At 39.1% G+C, this 27,631-nt stretch overlaps 2 protein-coding genes across 9 annotated transcripts in view; both read right to left on the bottom strand.

Moving 5' to 3' along the window:
- MTMR1 (myotubularin related protein 1) overlaps positions 1-20,200 on the bottom strand; it is a 60,977-nt gene extending 40,777 nt beyond the window's left edge. Inside the window, exons 1-8 of one of the 7 annotated variants that reach the window (XM_030574921.1) lie at positions 20,004-20,200; positions 12,602-12,707; positions 7,860-7,883; positions 5,608-5,661; positions 2,811-2,886; positions 1,100-1,194; positions 750-857; positions 231-332 (exon numbers count right to left, since the gene is read on the bottom strand). In XM_030574921.1, the coding sequence (XP_030430781.1) occupies positions 231-332; positions 750-857; positions 1,100-1,194; positions 2,811-2,886; positions 5,608-5,661; positions 7,860-7,883; positions 12,602-12,707; positions 20,004-20,131 (693 nt within the window). In that variant the 5' untranslated portion in view covers positions 20,132-20,200. The remainder of the gene's footprint in view (positions 1-230; positions 333-749; positions 858-1,099; positions 1,195-2,810; positions 2,887-5,607; positions 5,662-7,859; positions 7,884-12,601; positions 12,708-20,003) is intronic. The other 6 variants (XM_030574916.1, XM_030574915.1, XM_030574918.1 and 3 more) reach the window with 6 other exon arrangements.
- Positions 20,201-22,440: 2,240 nt separating this feature from the next.
- The window catches only part of MTM1 (myotubularin 1), a 58,168-nt gene continuing 52,977 nt past the window's right edge, over positions 22,441-27,631 (bottom strand). For both annotated transcript variants that reach the window (XM_030575162.1, XM_030575163.1), the window contains one exon: positions 22,441-25,728. In XM_030575162.1, the coding sequence (XP_030431022.1) occupies positions 25,561-25,728 (168 nt within the window). In that variant the 3' untranslated portion in view covers positions 22,441-25,560. The remainder of the gene's footprint in view (positions 25,729-27,631) is intronic.

Here is a 27,631-nt window from a genome sequence, read left to right on the forward strand (position 1 = left end):
AAATGGAGGGCCTTACCCTGAAACCAATAAAGTCATTGTTTTCATTAGCAGCACCTGGCTCTCAGTTCTGTAAATTATTGAAATAAAGAAGTCACGCCCGAGTAATCTGAATGTTCCATGATATCTAGAATCAACAATTTAATATACTTGTTATGCAGTATTTTCTTATTTCCCTACACTTCCAAAAAGAAAACAGAGGCAGGCAGACCTCTCCTCATTTTAGTACTTACCAGACCATTAGAAAGAGGAAATGCTTGCGTTACGAGGTTTTCAAATATTTCCAGTCTGCTCTGTTCTTCCTGTTTATAGGCAAGCCTCAAGTTTCTCATATCCTGTCAGAAAATAAGTCAAACTCTCTTACACTTTGATAAATTAAAAAAAAAAATAGAAGCAGTTACAAAGCTGACTGAAACCAAGCACTGGCTACTGACATTAAGACAAATCACATTTTCTAACCCTCATAGTAATTAAAAAAATTCTGTTCTAAAATGAGACTATTGGGAGCATCAGGAAGGTCTCAATATGCTACTGAAGTCGGCATTATGCCCTAGAATTCACCAATGGGGTGAAATATTTCTTGTAAGTTTCCCATCCAAATTCCAACCAAACCCAGCATGCTTAGGGGATCAGATAGGACAACAGCACAAGGTGTTGTGGTTGCAGGTTCCCCTCAAGACAAAAATTAAATTAATGCAATTAAACAGTAATAGATAGGCATCCACTATATTTCCTAGGAATTCATTCTGTACCTTGCAAACAATTTCTATACCACAGGAGTTGTCTCCATGGCTCTGCACTCCAATCTTTTCAACTCTACTTATTACTCCAAGGGGAACATCAAGAACAAAATGTGGATCCTGAAATTTAGATTAAAAAAAAAAAAAGATGAGAACATCTTTAATTGCAGTGGGAAGTATATGTAATCTGGTAAAATTCATGTCAAATTGTGTGTTCTACTAGTCTTTTATAGTTCCTTTTTAATTGATTGCAGTGGAACTTGACATTTAATTAAACTAAGTTTGTCACCTTCTGAAAATCTACTTCAGCAAAGAAGAGCATCTAGCTGGAAGAAATATGCAAATAGATCTTAAAGTCTCACCCTCTCCACATTTTTGAAATACATTTTGAAGTCCGTCACTGTCAGTGTACCACTGACTGCTCCCATAAATGGACAGATATACATAACATCTTTAGCTGGAGAAAGACACAAATAAAAGTTCCAGTTTATTATTGTAGATATTTGTGGTATAAGAAACTCTTTATAGAAAAATAAAAATGTTATACAAGAAACCTCCTACAGTTCCAACTCACTAGAGATCTTTGAGACCTCTATATGAAATTATTTCAAAGCCACTATAACTGACCTGCTACTCTCAATTTTGATTTGAAAGAAAAACTCCGCTGCATTTTTAAAAAAGGTACTTTACAAAGAGAATGATCATATTCTTCGGTTCTAGGCAATATGTGCTAAATCCCCACCATAAGCCAGCCTACGAGAATGGTAATGTGACATCAAGCATTGCTCCTTACGATACAGAATGGAGCTATACTATACAGAATGTTTCTGTGGGGAGTCCATGAAGTGGCATACAGATATTTTACGTAACAAGAGAAACAGCCTTTTGTCTTTCTCCAAAGTTGCCAGTTTGTTGTGTCCTATATTTAAGAAAACCAGAGTGGCTTGGAATAGTAGCTATTTGTCCTGTAACCATCCATATGGGAGTTCTGTCCACATTTCATCTACTTCAAATCAGAATTCGAGGCGCCCCAAAGTCTTCATACTACAGAAATACCAGGCTGCCCCATATTTGTCTCCCTTTTTCTGATAATTACAACAGTGAAGAGCATTCTCTGCTCTTGCTGCACCTTACATTAGTCAGATGGGAAGGCTCATGTGGCAAGCAACAGTCATCCTGAAACTAAAACTCAAGTGAGCTGCTCAAGTAATATGTCTGAGCAAAGATTATGTCCAAATCTGGGTTTTGCATACCTTTTAAAAGATAATTTCTACATTTCAGAAGAACAAACAGTGACCATTTGGTAACCTGGTTTCACATAACTGTCCTACTTGTATCAAACAAAACACCCCAAGATCAGACTATATCACTTCACAAAAACTAAACCTAAGGCCTTCTATTTTGCACATACTTAAACAGAGTGGGTTTATACACAGTTATCAGATTTCCACAGATAATTTCAGGTTTGGGGAGCAGTTTGAAAAAGCCATCATTAAGACTGTATTCAATTAGAGATCTTGAGAGTAGAATGAGCGACTGTGTGCCTTTTGCCTCTACAGACTGGGTTACAATCTCCATTCTGGTAGTCAGTGATCTTTTTGTGGTCCCTACAAAACATTTACTCACATACTAATTCCACCACACAACTTTCCACAGCAAGTCAGTTGACTGAAAAAGATCTAATTAAAGTGGGACAGTCAGCACCACATTTTCATTTTCTTTTTCTTTCCTGACTAAATCCTGAATTGCTTGAAACTAGGGAACGAATTTATGACCTATGGGGACATTTTGAGCACCAATGCACCCCCCTGCACACCTTGCTAATTTGTCTATGTCGATCAGCTGCTTGTTGAAATAAAATACCACACAGATCTGGTTGCACTATGTTGAACTGATTTACTTGCAGCATAGCATTAGGGTTTGAATAACTAAGAAAATCCACAGCAAATTTGATCATTCAAGGTAGAATTATAAAATATAAGAAGTAAGAACAAAACCAACATGGAAACCATTTGATTTTATCTTTATTCATAAAATAATGATTTAATACTATAAACTCAAAACTACACATACCAATCGCTTTGATTGATTCTCCAGGAAAAAGTGGGGCCTCTTCCATCTGTGCCAGCTTGTTCCCATCCCTCAGTGCCTGGCAGAAATCCAAAACCATGAGTAAATCTCACATTCCATCTGCACACCATCGATACATTTTGCTGCAAAGTGCTTTTGCTAAGAGGTTTTGGGAGCATGAGAATGTGCATCCTTTTTCCAAAGCACAACTGTGTTAACCAATGCTGTATTAGAAAACAGGGCTTGATGTTGTAGGTAACAAAGTATTTATTATGCAGACATTTAAATATTAGTAACAAACCACTTACACAATGATTAGTTTAACGTGCTAGCTACATATATAGCGCACAAATACGTGAGCAATATCATCAGCCCCAAATTAGGCCAAAAAATTTAGGCTAATTTTTGTGGTTTTAGGTTATCATCTACTCATGAATGTTTTAAAGTGTTTATTTAAAAGCATTTATATTCTTTATTTCTTAACACCTTAATTAAATGTCAGCTATTTTAATATCACGGAGAATTGTATGAGAGAAGTTTAATTTATTTAACATTAAAAAAAATCAAATTATATGTAAAAAAATATATATCAGACAGACAAACATTCTGCTACACCCTACTTGACAAGGTACCATTGTTGTAGTTACTATAATATCAGAAACAATGCACCACACCCTACTTGACCAGGTATCATTGTCGTAAAGTACCACTTGGTCTGACAGAGATATATTATAGAGATGACAGAACTAAAAATTCAGATTATAGCTTGATGCCACATTATTTTCTAGAGAGTCTCAAAAGCTGGTTAATATAAATTCAGGGCTTGATTTTAAAGCTAATGCTCCGGTGAATGTCTTCCTCCTTAAATACTGCAACAAGGGGCCTTTAGTTTTCTGCTGATGTTTGCAATATTCTGAAGAAGATTTTAGTGGATAACCTAAGGGTTTACAAAAAATGTTATGACCATATAAAGGTGAGAGTTTAAGATTTCCATTTTAAGTGGTTGGTGTAAAAGTAACAATATTTTACATTAGAATAGTATAAACAGTGAGCTAGTTTCACAGTACATAGAAACATATACAGATACTCATCCCTTGTAACATATTTCTGACTTGTAAGCAAGGAAATAAGATTATTAGGGGGTTTCTTTATATTTTTAAACACAGAATTTTAACATTATATTGTTTTCTTAGCATGAATTTATATGAGTTTTTTGTTTTTAATCTTGTCTGAAACTAGCAGAATTTGCTATCTAAAGTTCTATCACGGAACAAGGTGTAGCACAGTAGTCAATGGAACTACTCGGGTGCTTGAAGGTAAGCATGTGCTTATGTGCTCTGCTAGACTGGGATCCAAGTACAGTGCTATAATTTATATTTCATGACCTCTTATACAGTCAAAAAGTGCTACCGAGGCAAATGGTGTTTCCTTCCTGCACTAGACTTAATATAACTCCTCCTTCATTGTCAGAAATATAACTTTTAATTTGAAAAATGACATCAAAATAAAACATTTTTTAAAATCATTATGGTATGTGTAATTTAAAGACGTATTAATTTCATTACGAAATGCCAGTCCTGACTGATATGTTATCGAATTATATTTTACAAATTCTTGACACATTTGTCTCTGAGAAAGAGCACTACATCTCAACCAAATGTAACATAATGGTTAAGTTGAGTTCAGAAGCAAATAAAAGTTGCACAAATTGGAAGTACATAATTTACCTCAGCCCCAGATAAATAATAATTTAGGTACTCTTTATTAAATAATTTGTTATACAATGAATGTGTCCTATAAAAATAAAGAGTAGGAACAACACTTATATTTCCCAATATAACCAAACATTTTTAGACATACCAGTATGTACAATGTTTTCTGTATAGTGCACAGAAGACCCATAAACATCTTTTGAATGAAAGTGAAAATATTCTTATAATTTACTATAAAGACACTTCACCGACTCAGTCCCACACAGGGACACTTTTCTCTTGAAGTACAGAAAAGCTTAATGAATTAGGGAAGAGTTTTACACTATAAATGGCATGCAGGTAAGTCTAGGAATTTTTAACCAAATCTTTATAAGAACTTCAACACATTATTTCATACACAATCTGGTATGCCAAAAACTAAATTTTATTGTTTTAGCAGTTAAGCATTGCATTTTGCTTTTCATTGATCAGAAGTTCTACATTTTAAGCAAGGGCTTTCCTTTAAATTCTATTTAAAGTCAGAGTTCAACCATGTTACTGTCTAAGCTGTTTTCTCACAGCTGATTTTCTAGAAACATTTAGAATCAGAGTTTATTTTCAGCAGAAGCTTTTTTTCTCCCTCTAAAGAATCTATTCATAGCTAAGCTTTTGAGAGGTAATGTTGCCATCATTTTAGATTCTTATGCATGTTATTTGTTCAGTGCCTTAAAAATGTAATATTAGAAAACAGGGGTTTTTATAGCTACCCATTATTATTATTAAATTAAGGTGTAATAAATTTTTAATAAACCCTGAATCCAAAGAAAAGAACTTCAGAAGCAATGCATATTTCAAACTCCACAGTGGTCTTCATGCTGTCTCTGGCACTTCTCCCTTTTGGGCTTAAAAACTCTGCTTGGGGAAGAGGGTTGTTTTCAGTTTTTTGGGGGTAGTTTGTTTGTTTTTAATGATAGGAGTTTAGAGGTAATATTCTGAAACTCTGTACTGCTCCTCAGAACTTAACAATGGATGATTTCTACCTACTGTAGATGGGCTATTATACAGTAATTTACTACACAGTTAATGAACAAAAGATGAGTAAAACTTGCCACCTGATCAGCTTCTGCTTCAGAATGATAGCCATTGTGTCCATCCTGAATCTCCTGCATTGCATGAGACAGCAATAGGGCAAAAGAGGGGTAATAGGAAAAAAACATGCAGACAACAGGTGAAAGGACAGAATCATACTTTTTAAAGAGACAGTAGATACTTGAACATCAACCTATTTATTCAACACTTTCCACTCTTTGCTTAAACTATGCACAGCTATTAGGCCCAGCTATGGCACAATATGAAATGGAATATTTATTTGCAGTCTCACAAAAAGACTCAGTGTAGATATCAAAGAACACAAAGTACGTACTGTCTTTTTAAAACAATCAACCGTATAGGAGAGAAAATGCAGAATATAAATTATGTATGCCACATGCTTAAAAATAGAAGAAATTGAGTATTGCTTGTTGTGGTAGCATAAAGAGAAAATTCATGCATTTTTCATTGAAGAAAAAAATTAAATATTTCCATATTTATTAGTATTCAGGTAATTTAAGGAATTGCTATATTGTATAGATCACATTTAAATGCTTGTTTTTATGGTTTGATACATTTTTCCAGTAACTCCAACGTTACTGTCAAAAACATCTGTTAAAAATGTACCCAAATTACACCTAATAGCCAAAAGGTTCACATCTTTATGTATTTACACTTGTTGTATCATATTGGGATCTCTCTTACTATATCATAAAAAGAGCCCTATGTGTTACAGGCAAGAACACAAAATGTCATTGGGTCATATGAAGGGGTTTGTTTTTTTTTTAATTACTTTCAGCCAAAATTATTTTTCAATCTGCTTCCAAAATTAACTGGAATGAAGCCACCATCATCTTTCACAGAGTTGGGTTACATTCCAGATCAGTCCCAATTCACAAATGCAAAAACTTATTGTTTAACAGATAACACTTCTTGTCCTAAGTCTGAAAGAAAGGCAGTTTATATCTGCTTTGATAATCTAATTTTAATCACTTTTATGAAACCCCCAAAGAAAACAAATTAACAAAAGGGGTTACATTTGTAGAAAACATAGGTTCCGTTGATTTTACATGCTTCTAAAAAATTTACATTGCAACAGCCACCACTTTCAAATAACACAGGATTCCCAACATTTAGACCTTAGTGAATATAGTAGTTAGTTAAAGCTTAGGCCACAGAAATAGCTGAAGACTGCTTCTATATTTAAAGTCCAAAGAAAGGTGGATGCTAGAATCCCAGGAAAAGGAAAAATTGGAAGAAAGGCAATTGAGTTCTAAACCAACAGATTACGGATGACAGAAAGTATGCACAGGCACTGAAGATGGTTTCTTATCCTTGAACATTTACTGATAAAGGTGAAAAACCAAAGAAAATAATCAAGTTTTATTATTTTAATGCATTTTCGTGCATTATTTCATTCCAATTACTACTAGATTTGCCCTTGAAAATACTGACCTTTGTGTATGACAATTACTATACAAATCCAAGTAGCTTTCAGATGTGAAAATAACTGATTAGTCTCAAACCAGGGGATCAGGCTTAACTGATTCCCTTTGACAAATGCAAACCTTTGTTTGAATGACAGGGTTAAAATATTTAGAGAATAAAATCAAACTATTAACCCTCTCTTTTCTCAATTAATTAATGTTCCAAAGTGAGACGGAAGAGAAAGATATGAATTTTTATATCATTAATGAACACTGGATAAGACCCAGCTTCTAAAATGATCATCAAAAAGATGTAGGTCATTGCATTAGTATCTAACTTCAATCCCAACTTTCTATTTTGCTCAAGGGCTGTAGCAATTAAGGTAAAACACGTATAAATGCAAGCATGAATTGAAAGATTATTTAAATAGAATAAACAAAGACTTACCGTTTTTCCATAAACTACTATTGAAATTCTTTAGCAAGATAACACATTAAACTCACTAAACAGTGCTCTGCAGTCCAAACCATGTAAGCATCCATCGTGAGCATCCATTTTGTCAGAATTAATGTAATAAAACTGAAGTTTGTACTGCACATTTGTAACATAACTTAAAAATACGGCTCTCTCACACATTGGCTTTTACTGCTCATGAAAAGATTGCAATGTATATAAAGCATTTCTATGGCAAACAAGCTGTTGAGCTGCATAGCAAAATGGTCTGATTGGTTCATAAAAAACATTAATGACGTAAAAAAGAACACTAGGCACACTAAGCTCTCAACACAGCACGAAAGACAAACAGGTAGGAGGCCGTTTTGCCAATAGCCAAATGTATTCTTACCCGTATATCAGGCCTCTTGTATACCTGTTAGTTAAAATACAAAATGTTATCCAACAAAATGTGCACTCAAATGTTGCTTTGTGACAGAGATGACATCAGGTAGCAGATCAGATTTTCACAGGAACGCAGCTGCCACTATGGTACTTAAATTAGTAGCAAGATTTTCAAAACTGCACAATACACAGCTGCTCCCACCACATTCAACAGAGTGTGATGAGCACTTTTAAAAATCTGGCCACTTCATTTTAGCGTCTAAATGGGAGCCACGCTCTTGAAATCAGGTCCTAAGCATCTTTTCAATTCAGTGACAACATACTAGTGAAAAATTGAAGAGTTTAGCAAACCTTTAGGATAGTATATAGTAAGTCCACAATAATAGCTATGAGAAACGATGGCCCTATACTTTTGAGTCAAACACCAGAGTATGTTTAATTCTAACTTTTCCCTAACTTATTTCCACAACTTTCTAGGCAGCCATTATTATCTAAGTGCTTTCCACTGATACCACCTCATTATCACTAAGTTTTCAGTCAGGTGAGATTTACATAAGACGCTATGAATTCAGACTGCCCCCAAAACCAAGTATGCTGCTTGTGTATGGCATGAGTACAAGTCTAACAAGAAAAAGCAAGCTCAACATGCTTCAAATTCCACGTTCCCCTTTGCAACCCAATATGTTCCCTCCTGATCTTTGTATTTTTGCAAAAGCTTTGTGGAGGAGTGAAACTCCCACCATGGAACACAGAGGAGAGGGAGCCATGATACTTAGAATGTTTTAACAACTGTGTGTGTTGCTTTTGTGTATATGGATTCAGGGACATAGCAACAGACATTTTAAGAAACAAAACATTGATAATCATTCAATCTGAAGTGCACAAGCTGATGGGGAGCCATCCAAAAGCCAAGAAAACTGATGTTATGTATTCAAATCTGTCTGTCAAACTGAAGAGGTAGGCAGACACATTCCACCCTAGCTGAAACTTCTGAGTAGTTTCCAAGGCTACAGCACTTTAAAACAGCCCAGACCAGAGTGACCAAGTCACAGATACTGTGTTGAGTTCTGCATCAGAGTGACTCAGAAGTTTTAGCTAGAACAGAATGCATTTTGCAGCATCCTGTTACCCATGAATTCAGCAACAGTGATGAGCAAAGTGACTCCTGAGTGTGCATACTGATGAGACCAAGGGAAGAACAGTCCCTCAGGGAAGGATACAATAATAACCCCCCACACACACATACCCCCAATTACACTTATTCCTAGAGATGCTTTCCCAACAACTCTGCCTCTGATTTTTTGGGGCTAGTTAGTTTTCGCCCCTGGCTAAGTAGACCAGACACTGGGAAAGTTAGCAGACTAAAAGATCTAGAGTCAATCAAAAGGGGGAATTGTTGTCCCTAGCGATCTCACACACACGTTCAGCAGAAGGAATGACAGAAGAGAGCCTTCGTATTGAGATCCTTGACGCAGGAGCCATCAGGAAGAGAGAGAATTATAAGCCACTAGACTCTACCCGTAAGGCCTGCACATAAACAGCATAAGCTATCGCATTCATTCCCACAGGTTTCTCAACAGCACCTCATGATCAACTAGGTCTAGCAATCACTTGCTTTTGGAATGAAAGCAAGTTGTATTCTGAACAATCCATACTGACAATGGCCCCAAACTGTATATTTTTTAACTAATCATGAAGAGCAAGTATCTGAACTTTAATTAGCAAAGCTGAATGAAATTCAGAAAGGAGTATATTTGCTCTCTCTCTTGCTCACAGTTTTATTCAGCCTTGAAGACAGAAGTTCTGTCCATAGTGCACTGCAATTCAGGACTATATTCCTGCTTTAAGTCTCAATTTTTGTACTAGCCATTAAACCAAAAAACTTAGGGGCACATTTTCAAAAACTGCCTTTAAATTTGTCTGATCAAAAACCTGCTCACAAATTGGGAAAACAGACTAACTACCGAATTTGCACAAGCAAACAACTCTGAACACAAATTCAGAAGTCGGCTATCTATATTGTTTCCTTGATGTGTTATTTTTCTTAAATGCTAATCAAGATTTTAAAAGGCACTGAATGCAGCGTGGTCCAGTGGAGAGAGTACTGGTCTGCAAATCAAGAAACTGGCTTTCCTTTGCTGACTGGGTGACCTTGTGAGAATCATTTAGCCATTCTACACCTCAGCTTCCACATCTGTAAGAGGAGGATAATGAGGCTCACCCACCTTCAGAAAGCACTGTGAGATCTACAGATGGAAAGCTTTATAGGCACTATTATATTATAATCATATGGATTCTCTTTTGTCTGCCATTTACTCATCTATAACAACTTTTTCATTTAATATGTTGGCCATTTTTACATGGACATTCTAGCTGATCAACTTGAATGATTACTTCACAACCATTACAACCTACTGTGTAAATACGATAAATTAAATGTATTGGATAAATGCACAACAGTAAATATATATTCTATTGCCTAAACTTAATTAACTTTGCATTAGTTATAAGGTACTGTGTCCATTTTCAAAATGAGAAATGCTAATGTAGATGCATATCAAAATTTTGACAAAAAGTGCTAGGTATCTCTGGATATTTTACTTGGATCACAGGAGAAAGCAAGCATGGTGGCCTCATCCTCAAAGAAAGCCATACAAAAATTAGTACTATTTGGCATGATTTACCCCAAGACCAGAATAGGAAGGTTGCAATTAAAGACTTAGATGCTTTGACAACTGTGTGGAGAAGTTTGCACAGCATCTTCCCATGTTGCTCTTGATTTTAGTTGCTGCTATACAAAGTTTCTCACTTACACATACATTAAATTCACCCACTTTAAAAAAATTGTGACATTTAAAATATTGTGTATGCAGTAGCCAACTGATTTTCTGGAAATATGTAAAACCTTGCTTATTCCATGGCAATCAGGAGGTAATAAGACAGTAGTTTAATCATCTGAAGGAGAGGTTATAATGCAAAGGAGGCCCTTTTCCAAAGCAGCACTTTGAAAATACCATATAATAGCTTCTTAGCTTAAAAAAAACCTATGCATTATTATTCAGGGTAGGTAAATAAAATTTTATTATTAGAAACTCTGCAATGCGATTTGCAAATGTGGGAGTTTAGCTCATTATATCATTTAATAGACATGAAATGTTAAATACAATTTATTAACAACCAGGATTTTGAGCACAGAAAGGTTTAACTTATTTTTATTTGTCAGAGACAGAGAATGAGCTAGAGTTAAATGCTGCTCATTAAGCCTCAAAATATTTCTCCCTTCTAAGTAATGTGCAAGACCAGTCTGGAATAGAGAACCAGACTATTTAGATTAAAAAAATTGGTTCTCCTCTGGAGGAATGCATAATAACTCAACTGGTGAATTGAACACTAAACTTGCAGACTTGGATTCTGCTAAAATGAAGTCCTTGATCTACAGGGCAAATACAACATAGACAGCTGTAATGCAAGGTTTCCCACAATGCTTTATCAAAGACATCAGCCTTGACCCAGAGCGAACATTTGCAATTCAGCTGCCAGACTATAGAAGAGCTAAGCTTTTTCTGAGTACAAGTTGCTGACTGTACCAATATAGTGACAAACTGCGAGGTGAAGTTTTAAATAGACTAAGATCAAATACAGTTAGTGGCTTCATCTTCAAGCTCACGCTGAATTTGACCCGCAGTCACAGAAGTTAAGGAAATATGCTGTTGGTGGAGAGCATTCAAGGCCTTTTAAATCCAGAAAGCATTGGTAGATTATTTAACTACAGTTTAAAGCAAACAAGATAAAATCTTTATTTGGACACTTTGCATCCAGACCCACGATTTTGTTTTAATTCCAGGGAAGAAAGAGAATATAAAGCACATGGAAGACCTGAGCTTAACAGCACCTTTTGGACTTTTATGGGGACTGGAAACAGAGGTAACACTTGTGTCAATTTGCAGTGCAAGAGAGATTTAATACACACTGCTCTTGATAATACTGAGCCCTGCCATGAGTGCAGGGGACTGGACTAGATAACCTCTCAAGGTCTCCTCCAGTCCTATGATTCTATGTAGGGAAACAGAAGAGAGCGTGAAAGGAGAGGGAGGGAAAAACCCAAAGATTCTAATCAGAGCTAAGACATTACACACTCATTACATCTATGTTGTTGGATAAGAAAACAAACAAGAGAGAGTCTGTTCTGATTTATAAGGGACGTTGTACCATAAACAGTGAAACTGTCACATTAAAACAAAGGAAGTAAAAATAGGTAAATGTTCTTTTCATGCTGGAGAAGATATGCTCATTTAATATTCACCAAGGCAAATTATATTTAATTTTTGTGAAATCCACATGGCTGAATTCTTTCTCGTGAGTGCCTGGTGAATAGACAAGATTTCAAACCAAGAAACAAATGTTTCATTCCTACCATTAAAAAAAAAAAATCCGATTTCCAGAAAATTTCTAGATCAAAATCAAAAGAAAGAAGAAAATCACCCCATGACTGTAAAATGCCACTTCGAAGTTTCCTTTCTTTTCTCTATCTACCTTTTGTTCTGTAGAACTGAGTGACATTACTCTAAATGAGAGAGAAAATACAAAGAAAACCTTTGCACCTCTCGATTCGCTATTAACTGACATTTGACTCTCAAATGGTCAAGGATCCACTCATGTGGATAAATCAAAGTAGCAAGTTTCCTGCCCAGCCATTTCAACAGACTGAACAATTATTTTTGTATTCCTCAAATGATAAATGTCACTTACCCTGTAATCTCTGGATACACTGTCTGATGGCACAGAACCTGAAATCTGACTAGAAATGGTAGCAGCTATGAGCTGTTTACACCATTCAACATGGGATCCTGTAGGGCTACAAGAACAAAATAAATATTTCAGAATGTTTAGCAATGATTACTACTTTACACTGAGGAAGCGATGAGAACATTTAATTACATCCCACACGAACACAACCAACAAACAATTACACAAACACTCTTTAAAAGAACAGACTACATATTACTTTTTTGTCCATCAGATTACAAAGAAGAATTCAATTTTGTTGGTATTTGCCATTAATTTTGATTCAGATGTGCAACTGTTAATCTATAAAAATGTTCAGGGCCCTGGGGACATGAAACTCTTGATTCCCTTATCAGATATTGTTAAAACTATTCATATATTTCTGTTTAAGGCCATCAAAAATAATTTATTTTAAGCAAGTGCTTCCAGGACTTAAGTGCTTTCAAGAATTTCATATATGTGACATTATTATTCAAATAAAGCCTAAGGGCATGGCTACACTGGAGAGTTGCAGCGCTGGTGATGGGGTTACAGCACTGCAACTCACTCTGTGTCCACACTTGCAAAGCACGGCCAGCGCTGCAACTTCCTGGTTGCAGTGCTGGCTGTACACCTGGTTTGCTTGGGGTGTAACGATTCCAGCGCTGGTGATGCAGCGCTGGTCATCAAGTGTAGCCACCAACAGCGCTGTTATTGGCCTCCAGGGTATTAGGAGGTATCCCAGAATTCCTGTCCACAACAAACCGGAATGGCTGAACTCCGATCTCCCCGTAGCTACTTAGCTAAAAAACAAACACAGCTGCTCTTTGCTCCAGCGAGCGAGCGAGCGAAGGCAGGGGAATTGCTTTGGAATGTTCACAGCTGTTTGCTTGAGGAGAGACGGGAGGAGTAGTGTTGAGCAGCTGCTTATATGGTCTAAAGACTATTTAGGAGTGCATAATTTGCATTTAGTGAATAAGAGACAGGTGGGGGAAAGGTCAAAATGATTGAAGGTAGGCACTGTGTATCTTCCAGTCCTTAGAACTTGCAAGGCAGGGAGCTGAGAACAGTGTCAGCTCCAAAAATCCACTCTCTCTGTCTCCCCCACGCTCCCTGTCACACACCACCTCATCCCCCTCTTTTGAAAAGCACGTTGCAGCCACTTGAACGCTGGGATAGCTGCCCACAATGCACCACTCCCAACAGCGCTGCAAATGTGGCCACACTGCAGCGCTGGTAGCTGTCAGTGTGGCCACACTGCAGCACTTTCCCTACACAGCTGTACAAACACAGCTGTAACTCCCAGTGTAGCCATACCTTAAGAGATAGAAGCTGCCATTTAAAAGGAAATATTTTTAAGGGAACACCTCTAAAACAATAGGAAAAATATATAACTCTTCTTCAAGGGAATTTTCTACCTAGCTGTATCTCCTTTTTTGCATTTGCTAATGACAGGGACACCCATTTCACATTACTGAATTTTGTAATTTAGCAAGCACACAAGATAACCCTCCCCTCCCCCACCATCCCCCAAGATACTGGAACAGGCAAGTCTACAGCAGAATTTCACTAAGCTGGACTAATGCAATGTGTGAATGGGACAGGGCAGTGCAGACTGGTGAAGTTCAGAGACTACTAAATATTGAGACTGGAGGAACGACTGTAATTTGACACCAGAGAATTTTAAGTGCCCTAGGTCTACTTCAGTATATTTCAGAGTGCCAGATGAGAGGATGGGGGAGTAATAGGATGGTCCCTATTGCCCTATTGTCCCTGCTCCAAGCACAGCAGTATAACGTGAGATAGTGTTTCAACAATTAAATGCATTTTAGTGAGGTGAGGTTCTTCTGTATGCATAGTGTTTCAATTCAAGTTAGGAACAGAAAGTACAATACATTTTTAAAATAGTATATAATGAACAAACATATAAGCTAATTTTGAATTCTGGGATACTCCCAGAATGTTAAAGTGAATGACTAATAAATCACAAATGAACACAGCACAAACAGGTAAAACTGGGATTTGAGGGGGCGTGATAGATTGTTCACCAGGAGCACAAGATACCTCTTAAAAGGCCTTAAACACACTAATTGCACTATGTCATAGCGAGAAGTAGCACATGGGTTTCAAGAGGTGCTGGCTGAAGATAAGCGTGGCGAGCGCTGCAGCAGCTACATATCTGAAGTGGAAGACCATCAAGTAATTTTTAGTCATGGATTTTATTAGTTCTCTCCCTTGCTGCATAAACTTTACACAGCACCACTTCATAATGTATGGTTTCATTATTAAAAATCAATTACATTCTTCTTTCAGAGAAGTCTCCTTTACCTTGAACCGGATTTTAGTTTCATTTGCGTCTTTTGCAGACACTTCTACCCACATTTTGCGGAACAAAGTGTATGAATTTTTAGCTACAAATCCAGCTAATGATAGTATTTCTCTCTCTTTTGCTCACCTGTCTCTTTGATCTCACTTACTGGCCCTCTCCTTATTCCATGAAATTTCTGGTGTGTTTCATCTCACGATAAACAGTCTCTGGTTTTCAGGCATCTTACACTTTTGCCCTGACTCCCACATTTCTAAGCATTTCTCTATGCACACACTTCAGTTTGTATTTCCCCATTTTGTTAATTATGAAAATAATTTGGGTTTTTATTAGGGACTGTCCACACCAGAAAGTTTTGCCACTTTAACTATACAAGTACAGTTGAAGCAGCAAAAGAAAAATTTAGTATCTATGGATGCAGTTATGCCAGCATAAAAGTGCTTACAACAGTATAAATTATTCAGTTCAGGAAGTGAAATAAGATACACCAATATAAAGCATCTTTATACTGATATAACTGTATTGCTTAAAAAAACAAAAGTCCACACACCCCTAACCAGCACTGATATACTTAGTGCAACTTTTCCAATGTAGGCTAAGGTGGTCAGCTTAAACTGTATGCAATTATACCACATATAGCTTAATGGTTGACACATCTGAAAAGGAAAAGTAGAATGGAAAACACATATTCGTGAAAATTAAAACTCAGTGGTTTCACTTCCACAGTGGTTCATGTAACATTACAAAGGCGCTCTGCTAGGAACGTCATAGTTAGAGTTGTGCTCTTAAAATGGGGCATAAACTCGTTTTTTCTCCTAAAAGTGGGTGGCCTTTTGGTTTAAAATTTCAGAGTCAGAAAACTCAAAGGGTCTAAAAACTATGTAATTTGGCTGACATCTCTTTTTTGTTTTGTTTTTACAGGAAGCGTCTGAAATTTGACTCTTGCTGGATTTTTTTAGCAGTCTATTTAACAATCAGTTGCTATCTAAACATTCTGGGGGAAAAACTTGGCAAAACTACTTCTGATTTTAATAGACGCAGGAGTCATGTTTATTTTCACAAAATTTGGTAGAAAGGTGTATTCTGAGTAGATCAGGTGAGAAGTGTGGGAGGACTGTGTTAAAAATGGATTGTAGGTAATTATTTGCGCACAAGCAGCTGCCATTGCATAAACTATGTGCAGCTCCTGACACATATGACAAAAGACTTTAATATGGAACGGCTGGCATAAGGGTTTATGTGCAGCTTCTGTTCACAACAGAGAAGGCTTTTACATACAGTTTCTAAAACATTATGATTCACATGCACCAGCTGCTGGTGTACCTCATCTTCTCTATCAGCAGGTGCATGTATACCCACCACCCAGGTCCCAGTCTCCAACTCTGCACAGAAACAAAACCACACTTAATCATAAAAAAAAAGGAAATTAATCTATAAAAATGTGAAGTAATTAATGTTAATCACTTCATCACATGCCTGACTCAAATCCACAAAACCAAGGAAGTGAAAAATTATGCCACCTAAGAGCACATACTATCTTCTCCTTCACCAACAGGGGGACGCACCCTACCATTACAGCTACTGTGGAACACAAACCACAACCATAACCCTGCCCTTCCCGATCCCCTAGAGAATCCCAACCTTCCATCATCCCTGCTACTAAATTAATGAGCCTCTGACAGTCAATCGTGAGCTATAGATGCTAAAAGTCTGGCAGTGCAGAGGGGCTCAGGCAGGCTCCCTGTCTGCCCTTGCCACACGCTGCTCCTAGAACTGACCAGCATGCCCCTGTGGCCCCCAGGGGTGGGGCACAGGGTCTCCACGCACTGCTCCTGCCTGCAAGCACCACCCACACAGCTCCCATTGGCCAGGAGCGGAGAACTGCGGCCAATGGTAACTGCAAGGGTGGTGTCTGCAGGGAGGGGCAACGTGCAGAACCACATGCTCCCCCCTCCAGGGGCCGCAGGGGCATGCTGGCCACTTCCAGGAGTGGTGTAGGGCTAGGAGAGGCAGGGAGCCTGACTTAGCCTCGCTGCACCGCTGCCCGCGGGCCACCCCAGGTAAGAGCCACTTCCAGCGGGAGCCCACATACCTCCTGCACCCCAGCCCCCTCCAGGAGCCAGAGCCCCATACTCCCTCCTGCACCCTGAACCCTCTACCCCACCCCCTCCTGCAGTCAGCCCCCATCCTGCACCCCAACACTTTGCCCCAGCCCAGAGCCTCCTCCTGCACCCAAACTCCCTTCCAGAGCTTTCACCCCAACCCCCTGCCCCAGGCTCTGCCCAGAGCCCCTTCCCACACTCCAACCCCCTAGGCCCCCAGCCCAGAACCTGCACCCCAACCCCATCCCGGTGAAAGTGAGTGAGCGTGGAGAAGAGCAAGTGGTGCAGGGCAGATCCTGGTTTGAACTTAAATTCAAAAAGTGATCTTGTGTGTAAAGAGATTGGAGACCACTAATCTGAGGGGAGAGGGATAGTTCAGTGGTTTGGGCATTGGCCTACTAAACCCAGGGTTGTGAGTTCAATCCCTGAGGGGGCCATTTAGGGATCTGGAGTAAAAAATTAGTTGGGGATTGGTCCTACTTTGAACAGGTGGTTGGACTAGATGACCTCTGAGATCCCTTCCAACCCTGATATTCTATGATCTACACCCAATATCTGTAACTAATGATGTTAGGAGATATGGTAGTTTAGCAAAGGGGAGTGGGGGACATTGTTATTGTTGCATGGTCTGTGGTGTGCAGTAGCTATGGTAATAAGTAATGTGTCAGTGACTTCCCCAAAAGCACTGCTCTGAAGAAACTCCTACACACATTCTTCTGCCTCAGAAAAAAGAAGTAAGGGATTTTTTGTTTTTGTACTACCTAAGACTCTGATCCTGCAATAAAGTTTGCCAGCACAGCACCCATTACAGAATCAAGGCCTAATTTTGTAGAGCACTTAGATACCACGCAATAGGTGCTATATTAAAAACAAATCCTGTAAATGTCAGCAGGTTGCAGACACTCAGTGTTCATCAGGATCTGCAAAGATCTAATGGGATTGGAAAGGGTACAGAAAAGGGCAACAAAAATGATTTGGAGTATAGAACAGCTTCCATCTGAGGAGAGATTTATGAAACTGGGACTTTTCAGCTTGGCAAAGAGACAACTAAGGGGGGATATGATAGAGGTCTATAAAATCATGACTGGTGTGGAAAAAGTAAATAAGGAAGTGCTATTTACTCCTTCTCATAATACAAGAACTAGGGGTCACCAAATGAAATTAATAGGCAGCACCTTCAAAATAACAAAACGAAGTATTTCTTCATACAGTGTACAGTCAACCTGTGGAACTCTTTGCCAGAGGATGTTGTGAAGGCAAAGACTATAACAGGGTTGAAAAAAGAATCAGATAAGGTCCATCAGTGGCTATTAGCCAGGATGGGCAGGGACGCAAAACCATACTCTGAAGCGCCCCTAGCTTCTACTTGCCAAAAGCTGGGAATGGGCAGCAAGGGATGGATCACTTGATGATACCTGTTCTGTTCATTCCCTCTGAAGTACCTGGCATTGGACACTTTTGGAGGACAGGATACTGGGCTAGACAGACCACTGGTCTGACCCAGTATGGCTGTTCTCATGAATCACAGCAATGATGAATATCAGTATCACAGGAAGGAGGAGATCCACTACATGCACAAGCTAGGCTTGCTTTGATGTTGCAGCAGCTGCACATAAAAGCCTTTCCTCAGTGCCAGGAACTGCAAGGTTCACTATTGGTACCATGGTACTGTCCCTCACATATGCACAGCATGCCTTCTCCCCAGCCCTAGCACTGATATCAAAGGAATACTATTCTCTTCCCATTTCTAAACAAAATTATTTTGAACACTATAGGTAAAATATTTTTAAAATAATGAACTCTTGAATGATCTAAATTCCAAATTTCCATCTTAACCACTGAAAAGATACTCTCCTCACATGCTCTGATAATTCTAACAGCTAAAGGAATTGTTTATTGAACTTGCAAGAAAATTCTCTTTCGGAACGGTACAAGCAGGAAAGGTACAAAAAAGTATTGGGCAGAAATGTACAAGTCTCTGAAAACAAGACTGAAAGTGGCTGCTCACTTCCTCTATATAAATAAATATTGCTAGTTTATCACTAACAGCAACATGCTCTTCACAAAGAAGTTTGATATCAAGCAACATCCACTACAGTATATTATTCAGAGATCATTCTTTCCTATAATTCCAAGCCTCATTAAGTGTGTCAGGCTGGACGGAGAGACTACCCTGACACTATAGTCTAATGCTATTACTGTTTTGGTGCACTTTTTGCTTGATTCCAGCTGTGCCCATTCCCCCCATAATATTACCCACTAGTTTGTGCATATTAGATTTGTTTTAGTTGATGTAACATACATATGTATTAGAAGTTTTTAAAAGCTCTCTCAGATACCCCTTATCTAAGGTAAATTAGATAATAATTTCCCCCTATTTTTAAGATATCAAGTACATCCCTGGAGCTGGATTGTTTTCCATTTGTGTGTGAGGTTACAACGCCAAGTTCCAGATTGATGTCAGCATCCTGCTGTTGCACCTTAAGCTACAAGGGCACCGCTGGTGTAAAACAACAGTCTCAACCCTGTTTGCAATAACTCATGGGGAAGTTAATTTTCTTTCAACTATCCCCCCTCCCGTGGCTATCCACACAGCAGGAGAGGGCGGCCCTTGGTCTTCAGCCCAGGACGGTGAACAAGCTGAGAACCGGAGCTGGCATCAGCCTGGGAGGAGCGGCCCTGGCCGGAGACACAGAGCAGGGGGTGCCCGGCTGGTGAAGGGGGCGCGGGCCGTTTCACGAGCCTGTCGCGGACAGCGGGGCCACGTCCCTCCTGTTCGTGCCGCCGCCTGCGGGTCCCCCCGGACCGATGGCGGCCCCGCCGAGGGTGGGGCTCCCCCAGTAGTGCCCGGGGGGGGGCGTGCCCCGCAGCGCCAGCCAGGGAGAGCGGGACGGGGAGCGACCCGGCGGCGGATGGGCGGAGGCGCCTGTCAGGGCCCGGCGGGCAGGGGGCTGCTCACCTGTCTAAGGTCTCCACGCTGGGCTGCCGGGAGCCCGCAGCGGGGGCGGCGACCCCCAACCCCGCCGGCCGCACGGATCTGCGGGCCACCCCGCCGCCCTCCAGACCCGGCCCCAGCACCCGCTCCATCTTTCCGGCCGGGATTTGCCGGTTTCCCGCCGGGCCACACTCAGCCAGGCCGGCCCGGCCCAGGCGGCGCCAGGAACTGTCACCTGGCGGCGGCGCTTACCCACAGGCCTCCGCGGCGCCGAGAGGGCGGGGAGCGGGCGGCCAGGCTGGGAGCGGGGCCGGGCCGGGCCCCGGCAGGGAGGGGACCCCCCCCAGGGCAGGGTGCCGCGGGGCCCCGCAGCTCGCCGGCCTCACAGCCCGCGAGAGACGTTGCTGGGTGTGTCCTAGCGCGGGGCCGGGGCAGAGCTCCCGCCACCCCAGGGCAGAGGGGTCTGGAAAGGGGACCAGGGCGTCAGCCGCCCACAGCGCCCTCGGCCCCTGCTCTCCAAAGCCCCCAGCGCCTCCCCCCCGGGGTTGCCTTGTAAATCTGAGGGAGCTGGGGCTCACAGCTGTTTTTAGGGTGACCAGATGTTCCATTTTATAGGGTCAGTCCCAACGCCAGGGTCTTTTTCTTATATAGATTCCTATTTCACCCCATCCCAATTTTTCATCTTTGCTGTCAGGTCTCCCTAGTTTTAATGCCTCCCTGCTCCCTATGCAGCCCTAGGGAGTCAGCTTTGCAGTCACATACTGCAACAGGAGAGGGCTGGTCACAATGGCACTGGGGTGCTGACCCACACCCCCTTCCAGGGTCCTGGCATCCTGCTTGAAGTCAGTTGATTTCTGTATAGAGAGAAAGGGGGTTAAGCTCAAATCTGAATTAGGGCCCAGGGTTAGCATGCAGGGTAGACTAGCACATCAGAAGTAAAAGGGTTGGGGGGGGGGGTTACAGAGACCACACCTAGTGGGGGAGGGAAGCTCCAGGCAGTGTTGCTATCCCTCTTTCACCCAAATAAAGCAGAACAGAATGAGCAGGCCCAGCACAGGGGCACTTCCCTTGTGCAGTGACAGGCATACCCAACTAGGGATTCGGAAGTGGTTTAGAGTTTCCTTTATTAATGCAGAGATTACATAAAGAAGGAAATACAGTTTGGAAGAGCTCATTTATCTCACTTTAATAAAAGGGTTGTTTAGTTATGGTACTAACCTACTAATTAAAGTGATGCAACAGGTTTAGCATCAGAGGGGTAGCCTGGATCTGTAAAGAGCCACAAAGAGTTCTGGGGCACTTTATAGACTAACAGACATATTGAAGCATAAGCATTCATGGGTGAATACCCACTTCATCAGATGCCTGATGAAATGGGTATTATTCACCCATGAAAGCTTATGTTCCAATACGTCCGTTAGTCTATAAGGTGCCACAGGACTCTTTGTTGCTTTCAACAGGTTAAAAAATTTTTTTAAAATGTCAAATGTAGCCTATGCCCAAAATTTCAGTGAGGTTCAGCTATGGGAAGTTTGTCTTCCAGCAGTAACACATTCTTCAATCTAAATATGACAGATTTTTAATTTTGATCCTTTTGATAACATGGCCAGTTTTGAAAGGGAGGAAAGTATACTGAGCTAAGTATATTGACCTCCTATTCTGTAACTAGTGGCACAGCTTTCATTATCAATCAGATTACAAGATACTGGAGCAGCAAGCTCTTCCTGTAAAGAGGAGGTAGGGTTGATAGCACAGATTTTCACTAATGGTAGTAGTAGATTTCATTTAGCAAGAACTCTAAGGAATCTGGTTTAAAAGTCTGATTGCATAATATTTGTTCCAAGTAGCCTGCCAAATGCAGATCAAGAACAAGGCTTATAAACTTCAACTAGAGTTTGAGATGCTCTTATACCTTTTACATAGATTTTTAAGGAGCACACTTGTTTAAACAATCGCATCTTTAGTAATTAGCAAATATGCTAGTTCTATGATGCCAATCATGTGAAATAAATTGATTTGAACGCCAAACTGATTGAAAAGCAGTCTAGTATTTGAGTAAAGTATTAAAAAAAACCTCTAACAAGAGAGGTTTAATCAGATGTTGAGGTCTGGGTTTTTATATTGACATCTTTCTTTTACTCATATACATGCAGCTGGATTTTATACTCTTTCGCAAGTCACAATTATGAAGAATTACAGTGTTACTCCTTCTGATAAGTCTGAACTGTAACAACTTTTTGCCATTTACAAAACAGCTAAAAACTCTACATTTTCAGAATTCTAGTCATTTATAAATATCAATGTTTTGCTGAGCAATGCCAATGTCTGCAGTGCTGTACAAACAAAAGCAAGACTCTGTCTTGAAGAGTTAATAAACTAAAAGAGAGGTTCTGAGAAGACAGCAATGAGGGAGTTAGTTTATAATCAGTGTACCTGTATTGTGATGTTGGGGTGGAGAGAATGTGCAACAAGGGTAAAAAGTGAATTTTCAGAAGAGTTTTGAATAAGGAGAAGGTGGTGCTTGATGTAACACAACTGAGTTGCCATTTCAAGCCTTTGAGACAGTATGCAGATAGGAATGGAAGAAGGAAACCAACATTTTGAAGCTGGCAGCGGTAATCACAGTAGTGATGCATGGTATGTATGTGCAGCTTGTTCATCTTTTACATCTAAGCCCTGTTGGATATAAAGGAAAAAGCAGAAGAATTTTTTGTAGGGGGAGAAGTTTTGGGGGATTTGTCACAATGAAGATTTACTCCAGTCATTTTAGCACCATGGTATAGTGCAGAAACATAGCACAATAAAAGGCTGCCCAACATTGCTTTTAAAAATGCCTAAAAATTCTCTTCTAATTCACCCTCCCTAAATTAAGAGTTTGGCAATTTTCATATAACTACCTTGGTCAAACAATTGAGCTAACAGCTGTCTAAGGCCCAATTCTACAAGTCCACTGCTGTGTCCGTATGGAGCCTCAGTGTTCATCAGCATGCAGTGAACTGCAGGATCGGGACCTAAATAAGCAGCTTAAAACAAATAGAAAAAGCTGTGTATTAATAAAGATCAGAGTTTTCACACTATATCCATAGCCACATTAAGATTAAAAGGTTAGCATCCTAGAACAAATAGAAGCTTAAAGAATTAGAAAGGTGTGGTTTTTTGTATTTAAAATTGCTATTTTAATAGAATTAAAAACAAGGATTTTATTCTAAATCATTGTCTTGACAAAGAATCCAAGTGAACACAAAGCTAAGTTAGAGGTTTTCAAAGAATGAATTTCAGCTCTAGCTACATAACAAATGCAGTATCAACTGTATTGGCAATATAAATGAATTGTATATATTTAATGAAACAAGTGCGTTTAATCCTTTTCATTGTATTAAACTTTCCCAAACGATAAGTTTATCATTTAGTGTTTACAAAGTAAAAACTAGATTTTCTAAACTCCTCCTGCACACTGCTGAAAGATTCTACAGGGGTGTTTGATCCAACTACTACAATTCTCAAAAACTAATAAACTAGTTTTTTATAGACTATATACAAATAGAAGGTAATTACATCAGAATCTGCATAGTTTTAAAGTTGTTAAGTTATACTCTGCCATAGGGATAAGTAGCCAAGATGAATTTGAGCTTCCTTGTTCATTAGATGTACAGTGCCCAATTTATTTTAAACGTGCCAAGATTTTGGGGGGAGGGGAACTCAAAGCTGCTGCTCCAGATACATATGCTGAATTATATAAGACAAATTCAGGAGAGAGTAAAATTGAGAGGATGAATATAAGTGGAGGTAAGCCATATGTCCTTAGAACACACACAATACAAGCAGTATTCTGAATTTCCCTGAAAAAATAGTGCAATTTTCTTAGCATGATATTTACTGTATCAAATTAAGAGGTGTTTTATTTCTATGCAAAATACTATTTCTGAAATATTCCAATGTTCTCTAAACTATCTGATTTTTATGGAATTCTATGCTTTAAATTTAGCTTTTGTACCCAAGTATTTACACTTTACAAAAACTGGAGAATTTCTAATAAACTATATTTTATATACTTACACAAACTTAATTTGTACATATCCTATTGTATTTTGCTGTTACATTTTGTAGATCAAAACTTACATATACAATAATTTACAAAGGTAGAAGCCTCAAGTGTCAAACATTCCCTTTAAAATAATTATATTATCTATGAACAGTCCTTTACAAATCCTATATTGCAAAATGTACTCAATTGCCTGAAAATCATTAAAACTTCCAAGTATATGCAAATATGAATTAAAATATCAAGTAGCAAAGTTTGTGCTGCTTTAAGTGCTTGTAACTCTAATGAAAAAATACCTGAAAGGAGCAAATTATAAATGTAACAATAGAAGCCTCTGAAATGAACGTCAAACCAAGTTCGTTGAAAGATTCAGTCAATGCACAATCTATTATCTGCAAATTTTATATACTGAAATCCCTTTAAATACTTGATAAAGAATAAATTTGTTAAAGGAATAGATTAAAATGCTCTAGCTACACATTTAAGAGGTTCCCAACTCATTACTCATAATCTGAAGAATTTTAAACTATTTTGGTATAAAAGCTGCTCTGAATAGGCAAGTTTCATTTTAGAAAACATATAAAAGCTAAGCTTATTGCTACTATTTGACATTTAAGTAATGTCTTTGTGGATCCTATTTTTTAGATATATATACGTCTTCTTGAGAACCGTTCTTTATTTTTGGCAAATTAATGAAAGCAATATTTTCTGGATTTTTACTGACGGAACCGAGAATCAAAAATATATGTAGTGTTCCACAGCTAACTTTAAAAAAAAAAAAAGGAGTTTGCAACTTATTTTCCCCAAAGCCACCACAATCCTCATCCATTTATTCTAAAATCTTCATCTGCAATATAAAAGTTAGCCTTTCTATACAGTTATCTTGTTTTCAGATACGTACTGAGCAAGTTGAATTGTTAATTACAAGTTTCTTGTCACCTAAAGTCCTCAGATTTGGAATTATTTTGAACAATAAAAACTGGAGTAGTTTTCAGTTTACTAGAAAAAAATCTATTTCTGAGCACTTTGCTTTTGAAAGCTCAAGAAGATAATACAACTCTCATTTTTGTCTCAAAAAGTCTAAGGCCCCTAAGGCTACAAAGACTTACACACATCCTTACATTTATACACTGTGAAAAGCCCCACTGAAGTCAATGGCTCTATTCACAGTGCATAAAATTAAGCACATGGTTATGTCTTTGCAGGATCAGGACCTAATGATGCAATAAATTAATGCATACTAAAAAAAAAAAAATCAAACCATATTTCTAATTGTATCAAACTTTTACAAAATACACTTCTAAAGCATCCCATATAAGCTTCCCATGTTGGATAACGTTTCCTGTCCACAGATTCTGAAAGGCACAGATGAATTGAAGAGACTGTTCTTTCAAGTCTTCCAACTATGGAGACAATCTAAAAAATTTCATGTTAGGAAGAGGTCCAATATAAGGCATTCAGATATTCCTTTTTGTATTATAGATCTACAGTAAGCACCACTTATGGTTACAATGTTCAAAGAAAGAAACATTTTTTCCTTCAAAAATGAGTTTGCACATGGGACATCATTTGTGAGGGAGATGCTGATGAGGCTGATGAATTGGAAATCTTAGAATTATTTGTGATCTGTAGTTCTTCAAGTCTTCTCATGTAGTCATCACGCAGTGCTAGAAGCTCCATGTAACGCTGCTCCACGGGATTTGGCTGCTGGAAAAAAAACAAAACAAAACAACAAAGGTGACTTTTACAATGTTATTTTGACCAGGTTTTCTCAGCATGAGATTGTTCCAACTCTACCTAACAATCTGGCAGCACCCAACATTTGGGCTCTCCAGCGTCACAAACAGTAAAATCTTCTCAAAAGGGTTTCCTCATATCTATCCTCCTTTCCTCACAACAAGAGATTTATATCCAGCTTTATCCAAAGCCAGTTTATGCTACTTCAATATCAGTCAGAAAAGCTTGCTGCTGAATGATGAGAGGGTTGTTTGTTCCCTTTTTCCCATTCTCAGGCCTTGTTTATACTACCACAGTAAGTCGACCTAAGTTACGCCATTCCAGTTATGTGAATAACATACTTGGAGTTGATGTAGCTTAGGTCGATATACTGCGGGGTCTACACTGCGCTGCATTGACAGGAGATGCTCTCCTATCAAGTTCCCGTACTCTTCTTGGAGTGGTGGATTACCGGAGTCAACCAGAGAGGGCTCCCCCATCAATTCTGCAGGTCGATTGTAGCAGCGCTGATCTACTGGTAAGTGTAGACAAGCCCTTAGATTGGCGCTGCCACAATCGATGCAGTGGGTGTATGTCAAATATAAAGGAAAGAGTAGCATAAAATTCCTCCTTGGCAGCTGTACTGAATCTCTTTACCTGTAAGAGGTCAAGATGCTCAAATAACCTGGTTGGCACCTGACCAGAACCAATAAGGAAAGAAGATACTTTCAAATCTTGGGGGTGGGGGGAGGGGGCAGGAGTAAGGCGAGGTTTTGTTCATGCTCTCTTTGTTTGTTCCCTCTCTGGACGGAGAGAGAGACCAGACATGTACAACATCTCCTAAAAACATTCCTGAAATGATCCATCTAAAATTACAAAAATTGTAAGTAAGGCAAGGAAATGCGTTCTCTTTTGTTTTAGCCTGTGAATTTTCCCTATCTTAAGAGGTAGTTTTATTCCGGTTTTTGTAACTGTGAAGCTGAGTCCTGAGGGGAGTCCTCTGTGTTTTAAATCTTTTTATTACCTGTAAAGTTACCTTACATCCTGATTTTGCAGGTGTGATTCTTTTACTTTTTTCTTTACAATAAATTTCTTCTTTTAAGAACCTGATTATCTTTAGGACACTAAAATCAAAGGGTCTGGTCTGTACTTACATTAAAGGCAAATGGTTGGAATATTATTCTCAAGCCTCCCCAGGAAAAGGAGTGAAGGGGCTTGAGGGGATATTTTGGGGAAATAGGGATTCCAAGTGACCCATTCCTGAATTTTTGTTTAAATCACTTGGTGGTAGCAGCAATACCATCCAAGGACAAGGAAAGGAATTTGTGCTTTGGGAAAGTTTTTAACCTACGCTGATAGAATATAAGCTATGGGGATCTTTCATATGGGTCCCTACATCTGTACCCCAGAGTTCAGAGCGTGGAAGGAACCGTGACAGTGTAAAGACTAGTAAAGACCCACTAAATTGATGGGAGAGCATCCTGCAGCTGACTCCGGTAATCCATCACTCCGAGAAAAGTAAGAGAAGTAAACGGGAAAGCGTATCCCGTCAATACAACGTGATGTAGTCACCGCAGTTAAGTCAACCTAAACTACATCAACTCCAGTATATATATAGAGTCACATAAGCGTAGTGGCGTAACTTAGGTCGAGTTATTGTGCTCACAGACGTCATGAGCACATCTACCTCTTCACAACCCAAGAATTGAAAATCTAAGTCCAGATTTAAAGTCACAGTGTCTTGCTTGGAAGTGCTGGTAAATCATAAAGCTAGACCAATAATATATTAGCATCCTTATAATTAAAAATAATTATTGGTTTGTTTGGATTTTTTAGGGAGGGGAGTGGGTGTTAAATAAAACCTTTGTACCTACGTTTTCCGAGTTCCTCCAAA

The sequence above is a fragment of the Gopherus evgoodei genome, chromosome 9, assembly GCF_007399415.2.
Source record: "Gopherus evgoodei ecotype Sinaloan lineage chromosome 9, rGopEvg1_v1.p, whole genome shotgun sequence".
NCBI classification, from domain to species: domain Eukaryota; kingdom Metazoa; phylum Chordata; order Testudines; family Testudinidae; genus Gopherus; species Gopherus evgoodei.